Source organism: Anguilla rostrata, chromosome 2, assembly GCF_018555375.3.
Source record: "Anguilla rostrata isolate EN2019 chromosome 2, ASM1855537v3, whole genome shotgun sequence".
Lineage (NCBI taxonomy): Eukaryota > Metazoa > Chordata > Actinopteri > Anguilliformes > Anguillidae > Anguilla > Anguilla rostrata.
In genome coordinates, this window is record NC_057934.1 from 5,434,870 (window position 1) to 5,445,373 (window position 10,504).

At 47.7% G+C, this 10,504-nt stretch overlaps 1 protein-coding gene across 1 annotated transcript; it reads left to right on the plus strand.

Annotated features, from left to right (window-relative positions):
• Positions 1–268: 268 nt before the first annotated feature.
• On the plus strand, positions 269–7,737 carry etaa1a (ETAA1 activator of ATR kinase a). Its single transcript, XM_064316595.1, has 6 exons — positions 269–642; positions 1,284–1,415; positions 1,625–1,701; positions 2,015–2,124; positions 2,429–4,224; positions 6,074–7,737. The coding sequence occupies exons 1-6, from the start codon at positions 468–470 to the stop codon at positions 6,196–6,198; spliced, it is 2,415 nt and encodes an 804-aa protein (XP_064172665.1). The 5' UTR covers positions 269–467; the 3' UTR covers positions 6,199–7,737.
• Positions 7,738–10,504: the final 2,767 nt, after the last annotated feature.

Below are 10,504 nucleotides of genomic sequence, written 5' to 3' on the forward strand. Positions count from 1 at the left end.
TAATAATAATACTAGTCCAATTAATTTTTTCTCCCCATCTTGGCACTAGGGTGCAAGGCAGCAGCAACGTCTGCATTTGCAAGTCGCAAAATACGCACTTCACACCGAGGGTTTTCGAACTGGTTTAGTAGGCTAGTAGTCATGTTCTTTTATACCGGATTGGATCTCGTCAACGTGGTCCTTGTGAGGTCTTGTTGTGGTTCCACGAAATCACACGTGGTCACGGAGGAGCCAATCAGACACGGACATCCGCTTAGCGGCTCAGGAAATAGGATACCGAACTGGAATATAGGACCAACATGGCGGTGTTTTTGAAAGATGTAGTACCCTACAGATGTTTAAGTTAGCTAAATAAACTTCTGTAGTTCTCGTGTGACATTTCTCTTTATCAATCTCAGCGCTTGATAAAAATCTAGCTACCATCTATAACGGCGTTGCGTAAATTTACGTCCAGGAGACAAGCAAGTATGAATGAACGAAGAAAGCACTCTGACTTGTCAAGTGTGAGTGGGTCGGAGGACAGTGAAGTAATCCGAACGACCAGACTTTCTCAAAATAAATTGAAAACTAATAGGCTGAGTAGAAGTCTAAGGCAAACACAGCAATCACCATCGTTTGATTCGTCCTATAACTGTCATAAAGGTAAGAGTGGAGAAGCAATAACACAACGTTAGCAAGCTAGCTAGCTAATTCAGCTAAATGTTCGAATCACAACAAAGTCATCTACTGGCTAAAGTTAGTCAGCTAGCTTCAAAAATATATTCACGAACTTTAATCGATACTGTACGTTACTTGTTGTAATTAGTTCGCGCTACCGTTCTTTATTTCTGTTAGACTAGTATAACATTAGTTAAATGATTAGCTAACTTTCTTGCTAGCTACAATCTGGTTTACCCTTTGAATTTTGGCTACCTAACGTTGGCTACTTTGTTTAGCCTAAACGAGCTTATTTGTTACGGCAAGTTTTTGCTTACGCTTTCTAACTTTGCTGGTTTGGTGATCTAAAATTCATCTGGATCTGCGAATCTATTAGACTACCTAGCTAGTGCCAGTGTCAAAACAAACAGCTGGCCACTTTCACTTGGTCAACCAAGGTGAAAATGTCAGTGTCGTATCCGCTAATTGGCAACACAGCTAGCTAGTGTTGAACGCATTTAGGTATCAAGTCAGTATGCCAATGCACATTTTGCAGACATCTACCTCAATATAATCGAACTGGCTTACGTTATCACAACATGATTGTTGGCTAACTAACCAATGTAACCCCCCTTTCTTTCCGTCAGAGTTCAAGACTCCTAAACGACACGCAAGGATCAGACCCTGTGCTTCGCATAACGCTGATTCGCCAAGTAATGACTCAGATTTGCAACAGGATATTATATGGGACCCAACCTCACCAACAGCCGTCTGGAATGGTAAACCTTCTTAGTTTTTGTTTTTGCTGCACTTATTGTTCATTATCTGTCACTGATATAGATAACTAAGTATTTTGATTAAAAATACCAAAATAGCACCTATTCCTACCTGAGTTTACTCACTTATCATAAACCCTAGTGTGTGCATTGAGATCATATTTTATCAGAGGTGAGCATCTTAATGATGTCTCTTTTTTTTTCTACACCAGGGAAAGGTGTGAAGAAGTCTTCCACCAACGTGCGAGCAGTGGACATTTCCGAACTTGCAAATCGGATAGCTCCCAAGGTTGGTTTACATACTTGCCTGTGTGCGGTTTGACGGAGTGCAGTTTCAAAGACTCTTGACAGGCCTCTTGACTATCATCATACAACGTTTGTGAGCATGCTCAGAGAGCAGAGACACTCGCTGCCGTTTCCTTCAGTCAGCACATTTTACCGGTACTTTGCTGAAGTCATTGTTGTCAGCGTGTTGCGTTGGTTATGTTGAAACTCAATGCTTCCACAGTGCTGTGTTTTTTTGCTGTTGTATTGTAATTAGGTAGAATGCACTAAATTTTGTGTTACGTTTTAGAGGTTGGCTTTTTTGTGCCTTTCTTCAGAACGAGAGACCGGTAGTTCCTGAGTCGTCCTTGCTCCAGTGGATTGGAGACAGTGCTGTTCCCTGTACACCAGAAGTCCAGCTACCCAGAACCAGAAAGAAGTCCACGCGGTGGGTGCCCTCTTCCCTTACTTTTGAAAACAGTCTATCGCAGGAAGTTAGTGTGTTATGTGTCTTTCTTCTATGATTTGTCAAACAAAAACATGAAGGTTGTTATTGCAGCTATAATCTCATAATTTATGATTCTTGAAAGTAGTTATTATTCTTTGAACGTAAACATTGTTGTAAATAAACAGTTGATATATAAAAATGTATCAACAAATGGGTAGACAATATTGTAATTGACATGTTTGAGCTATTTTGTGTGGTCAGGTCAGGTTTTATTTTCATGGAAATTATATTTTTTGTTTTACAGGCACAGTGATGTGGAAGATCTCATGAAGCTGGCCAAGCAGTTTGACTTCAACATGCACCAGCAGGACAAGGAGCAGGTCAAGGAGGCGTACAAGGGGAGCGTGAAGCAAGATGCTGACGATTTAAGAGAACCAGGCGGCCCAGAGAGCAGCCCTCCACCTTCACTGAGTGAAGTTACCGCCACCAGCCGGGGTCCGGCCTCCAAAATGCTTAACTGTGGCAAGCCGCAAACTACGGACCGCAAAGCCCTGCACCAGGAAACGGTGGACGACTTCGACGCTCTGTTCGACCAGCCGACTCAGCACATCAGCGGTAGGCTGAGTCAGGCTTCGTCCGGCCGCTCGCTGGACGGAAGGGCATCGTCCGTCCCGCTATCCTCCAACGCCGCTCTTTCTGGAAACGGTAACCCCGGTAACCCCGGCAACCCTTCCGCTGTCTCGTCGGCGCCCGCCAAGAAGCCGGAAGGGGGTCCGAGAACGCCGGCGCCGAACCGCTTCGTCGACGACGACTGGGACGACGACGACCTGCTCAACGACTCCATCGTTCTGGAGATGACTCAAAACCCCGAGCTCTTCGCCACTCCCAAACACTGCTCCACCCAGATCGGGCCGAGTCCAAAACAGAGGGACGTTATTCAGAAGCCCGGTGCTGTAAGTGGCGTTCCCGGACCGCTTCCAAACTGCAACGGGGCTAGTGGCTTCGATGGTCCGCATCAAGGGAAAAATCCAAAGTCCAAAAGCAGAAGCACTTTCCAACTGGAGACGAACCCGAATTTCCTGGTGAATGAAACCCTTTCCGGAGAGGAAGCCGGCAGCTGCCACGGTGTGGAGAGCGGGAAGCCTGGCCAGCCCGGAGGCCTACAGAGCAGGCCGAACGGTGCCTTTCAACCCCACAGAGCCGCGCCCCTGGAGCCCTCTAACCGAAATAATTTGAAAAGTCAGGCCGTTCCCAGTGGAGGAAGGGAGAAGGGCACGCTGGGGCCTGTAGTCCAGCCGAGCTCCTCCACCACGAGCGGTTCTGGCGTGGCGAGGCCGGGCCAGGTCGGCGACCGGGTCTCTTCGGCCCACGGGGTTGAGGGCGCCGAAAGCGAACGCGACCGTGGCGGAAGCCCGGCGGAAAACACCAAGCCGGGCGAAGGTGGCTCCGCAGACGCGATGGACGAGGACCTGGACTCCATCTTCGCCTCCGACTCGCTGTGGGACGACGGCGACGACTACGACGACGACCTGCTGTGCCAAGTGTGCGAGGACGTGGAGAAGCTGTCGGAGAGTCAGTCTGCCGGCCCGGCCACTGCTGCCGCCCCGTGCCCGGACCGACCGTACGCGGCGTTGAACGGGCCGAAAGTCGCGGCGCCTTCGACGGCCGGCAAAGGGGCGGCGCCCCAGAGCGGCTACACGGGAACCCGAGGCCCGGCGGCCGGTTTCAGCCGGTCCGTCTCGGTGCCCGGAAGCGCCGCCGCGGCGTTCGCCGAAACCGCGCCGAGCGTCCGACCCGTGGCCTCGGCGTCCGGGTCCCTCGCCGGAAAAAACGACGCCGTTTCCGCCGCTAACCGCGCCAGGCAGATCTCCGCGTCCTTTCCCCAGGGCGGCTCGGCTAGCCGGACGGGCTCGTACAAGTTCGCGCAGCCGCAGAAGGCGACGACAACGACGACGATGTCGGCGACGGACGCCGCGGGCTCTGGAGCGACCGCCGCGCCGCGGTACGCCGGAGCCGCCTCGTCCGCCAGAAACCCCGGCGGCCCGCCCCACCCCTCCTTCAAGCGGCACCTCTCTGACCCCGTGGCCCTGACCAACAAAGGTGAGCAGCGTACCCCTGCAGTCCCGCGCAAACGCACTAGCGTACGCACAGCCCGCTCAAACGCACTAGCGTACGTACAGCCCGCTCAAACGCACTAGCGTACGTACAGCCCGCTCAAACGCACTAGCGTACGTACAGCCCGCTCAAACGCACTAGCGTACGCACAGCCCGCTCAAACGCACTAGCGTACGCACAGCCCGCTCAAACGCACTAGCGTACGTACAGCCGCTCAAACGCACTAGCGTACCACAGCCCGCTCAAACGCACTAGCGTACGCACAGCCCGCTCAAACGCACTAGCGTACGTACAGCCCGCTCAAACGCACTAGCGTACGTACAGCCCGCTCAAACGCACTAGCGTACGTACGGCCTGCTCAAACGCACTAGCGTACGTACAGCCCGCTCAAACGCACTAGCGTACGTACAGCCCGCTCAAACGCACTAGCGTACGCACAGCCCGCTCAAACGCACTAGCGTACGCACAGCCCGCTCAAACGCACTAGCGTACGTACAGCCCGCTCAAACGCACTAGCGTACGTACAGCCCGCTCAAACGCACTAGCGTACGTACGGCCTGCTCAAACGCACTAGCGTACGTACAGCCCGCTCAAACGCACTAGCGTACGCACAGCCCGCTCAAACGCACTAGCGTACGTACAGCCCGCTCAAACGCACTAGCGTACGCACAGCCCGCTCAAACGCACTAGCGTACGTACAGCCCGCTCAAACGCACTAGCGTACGTACAGCCCGCTCAAACGCACTAGCGTACGTACGGCCTGCTCAAACGCACTAGCGTACGTACAGCCCGCTCAAACGCACTAGCGTACGTACAGCCCGCTCAAACGCACTAGCGTACGCACAGCCCGCTCAAACGCACTAGCGTACGCACAGCCCGCTCAAACGCACTAGCGTACGTACAGCCTGCTCAAACGCACTAGCGTACGTACAGCCCGCTCAAACGCACTAGCGTACGTACAGCCCGCTCAAACGCACTAGCGTACGTACGGCCTGCTCAAACGCACTAGCGTACGCACAGCCCGCTCAAACGCACTAGCGTACGCACAGCCCGCTCAAACGCACTAGCGTACGCACAGCCCGCTCAAACGCACTAGCGTACGCACAGCCCGCTCAAACGCACTAGCGTACGTACAGCCCGCTCAAACGCACTAGCGTACGTACAGCCCGCTCAAACGCACTAGCGTACGTACGGCCTGCTCAAACGCACTAGCGTACGTACAGCCTGCTCAAACGCACTAGCGTACGTACAGCCCGCTCAAACGCACTAGCGTACGTACAGCCCGCTCAAACGCACTAGCGTACGCACAGCCCGCTCAAACGCACTAGCGTACGTACAGCCTGCTCAAACGCACTAGCGTACGTACAGCCCGCTCAAACGCACTAGCGTACGTACAGCCCGCTCAAACGCACTAGCGTACGTACGGCCTGCTCAAACGCACTAGCGTACGTACGGCCTGCTCAAACGCACTAGCGTACGTACAGCCTGCTCAAACGCAGTTCACTGTAATCCGGTTAGTTTAACGCTTTCGTAATTATTAAGCGATCATTATGATAGGAATACCAAGGCAAAGAAAATGCCTTTGAGTTTGCATGTAGGGCGATGCAAAGTATCATAATTTCAGCAAATCCACCACAAAACAACAAAGTTTAACCTCGCGATATCTCTTAAGAGCAGATGTTTTAAGTGGTATCGATTCATTCTGTTGGTGTCCACAGTTCTTATGCTGTTAAACCTAAACTTAAATTAATTAATAGGGAACTAATTACAAATTCCTTTTCATGTCTCATTTCTCATTTCTCATACTTTTGGGGGCGGGGTTCTCTTTCGGCAGTTTTTGTGCCCAATCAGGTGACTGTGAAATGTACGCTGGCGGAGATCGAGAGGAAGAAGCAGGAAGCGCTGGCTAGGAGGCGGCTCCGGATGCAGATGTCACAGAAACAGGGGGGTCCCACCTGACGGGGGGGGGGGTCCCGCAGAGTCCCGTTGGTCACGCTTGTGTTCCCCCCCCGAAGTTGCTTTTAGGGTGGGTGGAGTCTAAGCACTGCACTGAACGCTGACAGCCATCCGTCAGTGACCTCGCCAAGGTGCCAAGCGGTTACTGCTTAAAGCCCTTTTAAGCTCCCCCCCCCTTCATCTTTGGTTTTAAGCCAGTTTAATTTAATTTAAGGAAATGCTAACGCGTGCATCTCTGGTCTCTGAAACTTGACACTAACAAAACATTTTTTTTTCAAGTTAAAGATATAAATATTGTAGTTTTATTTTAGGAGAAAACCATTTTTTGTGCATTCCATGGCTTTCCCATCACTGTAAAGTAAATCGTGAGATATTCCGAGTATTCGCTGTATATTAAAAATGAACTGCTGCGTCAGTTTTGTTCGTGCTACCCTTCTGAACTCTGAAGAGAGGAATCCCAGGGATTTAAAATAATCTCTCACGCCTCGGATATAATTGTTGCAGAAGCAGAGTGGAAAACCCCTTTGTCAGAAATACTTTTGTTGTTGTTGCGGTACACCTCAGTGTAGGTGCCGAACGTGCCTTGTGGGTGACACACGTGAACTCGTTAGCAAAGCAGAGTGTTTTTGCGATATGTGAATATTAAGGGAAGACTGTTGCTACGATGCCGACTCTGGAGGGTCATCATCTCCGCGTGAGGAGTGTGATGTCGTCTATTTTTTTTAAAGTGAGATCAATAATGCTAATGAATTGTTGAGACGGTATAAGATGTGAAGCTAGAAGGACGGATGCTCTATTCTTTGTTCACTGAAGTAAGAAATAAGCTTATGGCGTCAGAAGTTCTGTCCAGGGTTCCTGAGAACCTTTTTTTTTTTTTTTTTTTTTTGAGGGAGGGATTGTTACATTCCATTTCACATTCATGGGGGATTTGAAGATGATCCATTAATGTCAATGTGGCATTGAGCTGACTGAACAGGCATGCTAAACCTGCAGTGTGCTTTGGCTATTCCTTTGGGAAGGCAGTGACAGTATTATGGGATGTGACCTTTCCTTTTCATCAGTGGGGGAAAAGTGTTGGGGTTAGGTGCGATGTTGAAGATTTGTAATGTCCTCGGTTGTGCCTGCTATCAGAAAAATGTCTTAACACAGGGGTCTCAAACTCCAGTCCTGGAGGACTACAATCTACTTCCAATCAGGAGGCAGTTTAGGCCCGGGTGTGCAGACTCTTTAGCCAATCAGAGACTTGGATTATGCACTTAAACACGACTTAAACTACCAGACACAGCAGCCCTCCAGGATTTCAGTTTGATATCCCTGGTCTAGTTTGTTCTTTTCTTTGTCCAAGGTTGTACCACCTATCCAAATTATGTCTTTTTTTTTTGTTTTGTTTTTCTTTTTTTGTGATTTTGCACAATCGTGTGTGCAAAATCGTGTAATGTTGGACCACATTGCTTCTGTGCTGGGCTTACCTCAGGACCTTCAGATCGTCAAATTATTATTATTTTGTATTATTGCCTCATTAAAAACTGTAAACACCTTCGACCTGACTGGTGTTGTTATTATCCATTATTTTTTTGGGGCCCGAATATGACTGAACACCTCTAGCATTTCAGGTTATTTTCTTTCTAATTATACTGTCTAATTACATTGAAACACATGATTAAATACCAGATTGTAAAATGGTGGGTTTTTTTTTTCATAATTCAGCTGCACGACACAAACACCAGGAGTCCCAGGTTGTGATGGTTGTGTGTAGGTGGGGTGTTTGATAGCACGGGGAAAGGTTACAGTGCTACTGTACACTGATGACGACCTGTCTTTTAATTAGCCGCTAAACGCGAGTAGCATTAGCAGATGGCAGAGCTGCGTTGTCAGGTGAAGGGTGATCCTTTCACTCCTGCCTTGTGGGAAAAACAGTTCCGCGTCATTTTAAGATGCCGGTTTGACGGACACTGTCGTACGTTGTGACGGAAGCATGCGTTCAGCATATTTCCATTACCTTCATCTGAGTGTGCTGCAATAGCAGCAGACCACTTGCGCGCATTAGGGATATAATTTCTAATCTGGGCAGAAAGTTTATAATGTGCCACAAACCTGTGGCAGCTTCAGTCGGCAGAAATACATGATTTTCAGTACCTGCCGGGTCAGTGATTTTTCACAGGGATTGTGGAATTTTTAAGTTCCTGTAGGTTTAACACGACATATTTCACCTTACATCCACATCTCAATGCAGCAGCAACAGCAGCCGTGGTTTTGTTCTATACTTCTTTCGACACGTCCAGAGCGTTTGGCGGTGGTCTCGATGAGTGAGTAACAGTGACTCTCCACGGTTTGCGGTTTTGGGAAAAGAACATAAAAGGGGAGTGTTTTTCTTCTCTGGAATTCTTTGAGCTTTCAAAACTTGCATCTGCGGCTACTGGTTGAGCTGAATAGGCACGAGTCCCTAAAACAGACCAAACGAGCATAGCAGAGATAACATTAAGCAGAGGAAACATAAATATAATTATTTTAAACTTGAATGACCTCGTGAAGTTCACGCCATTCACTGACCAGGATTGCAATAATATTTGTTGTCAATAATTCATCTTTAAAATAATAGCTCTAATACCTTCATGTTCTGTGGAAAAGCATCTTGAAAATGCATAATCAAAGACGCCGAACATATAGGTAGGTTTTTCGTGAATTTAAGATGATTTGTCGTCTTTCTTCCTCCAGTTAATATATTTTGCAGAGCGAGGCAAGACTTGCTGATGGCAGAAATGTACAAACCGATAGTGGATGTATGGCTGCCGTTGACGTCCTAATAATAATACCAGATGGACGCCTTGCTTTTCCAGGTTGCCTTTTCAGTTTTCCTTTTCCCTGAAATAAGAAAGGGAAATATGGAATTCAAGTTTAGTGTGCTGCATACTGCATCATTGCCTTAAATAGCTGGGGGAATATCCCTGGGTAGTTCATGTCGTGTAATCATCATTTACAACTCACCCAGTAAACTTGTCGTGGAACTGAACTAGGAGGAAGAAGATTACCTGTTCCAACAGATTGTGTGTATGACTGTGTTTATCATCCTGTGCTTTAACCCTTAAAGGTGTAAGATCATAGATATGTGATTAGAGTGTTCTAAACTGAACATTCTAATGCTCATGTCACAATCACTGCTGGTAACTGAAAGCAATTCAAGTTCTAGAACACTGACTTAGAATGCTGGGAAAAAAACATTCCAAAAAATAAACTACAATTCAAAGGGTTAATAGATGTCTTAGAAAGACTCTGTCTTCGTTGTATTGTCCCTTCCTAGTGGGTTGTGACTATGATTAATACAAAACAATTTTACGAAGAGGCAGGCAGTGAGTCTGTGTTTCTCATCAAGGGAAATGCACTGTTAACATTTCCACAATGCGAATCAGGAGCAGTTTAATTTCTTTCAGGAAAGATACTTTAATGTTCTCTTGGTCCTTGCAGGTATAAAGTATGCAATGCAATTCTTTTTTTTTTTTCTCCTTAATTTTACAAAGAACATTTTGGCTATAAACCAGACAGTTGTTTTTTTTGTTTCCACAGAAATATTAAATCAATTAGGGGCAAAAACTACCAGTAAATGTAGGGCAGCTCCAATCGAATATGAGTGTTTGTTTTTTGTTTGATCTCAACAGCTTTACAGCTCCAGGAAATTCCATTCCGGAAAAAAAAAAAAAACAACTGCAAGGGGGAGACACAAGACGACAGCTGCCAAACATTGCCATTCGAGGAAGGTTCGCTGCCGGTTCCTGTGTGGAATTAATCCAAGTCATGGAGCGTAAATCGTCTGCAGGGACTCCTTCGCGTTACTGTCATTTGATTATAATGGAGGTAATGCTGTTCGCCGAAGTAATATTTTTCAATGGTGCATAAAACACAGCGCTCTTTTTTATGTGAGGAGGACTCGCGGGAACGCAGCTTTTACAGCTGGTCGGGGCCGCCGTTTTTCGTGAGCGAAACAAGGTGATAATCCTTCAACTCTCCGGTAGCCTCTCCTTGTCAACCCTGTCAAAACAGCGGGATGAACTTCCGTATCCTCCCGCCTAACCTTATTTTTACAAGATTAGCACTAAGTTTGTGCGAACAACTTTTCTTTGAACCGCAGAGGCCACATTCTCCTTTGTGTGTGTTTGTATGCCAGCACCTGTGCATTAAAATATTGTGTTTGGCTCATGACCCTCATTATAAACCAGATTCTGCAACAAAAAAAAAAAAAAAAAAAATATGAGACCAAGAAGCAAATATCTCTTTAAAAGGCCAAGCCTTCATTAAAATAAATAAATAAATAAAA

Bases quoted from the DNA above. Each gene is read 5' to 3' on its own strand.
- etaa1a (XM_064316595.1), top strand. From the start codon at position 468: ATGAATGAACGAAGAAAGCACTCTGACTTGTCAAGTGTGAGTGGGTCG. The intron at 1,416-1,624 runs GTAAACCTTCTT...TTTCTACACCAG, and splicing joins ACCAACAGCCGTCTGGAATG to GGAAAGGTGTGAAGAAGTCT. The intron at 2,125-2,428 runs GTGGGTGCCCTC...TTTGTTTTACAG, and splicing joins ACCAGAAAGAAGTCCACGCG to GCACAGTGATGTGGAAGATC.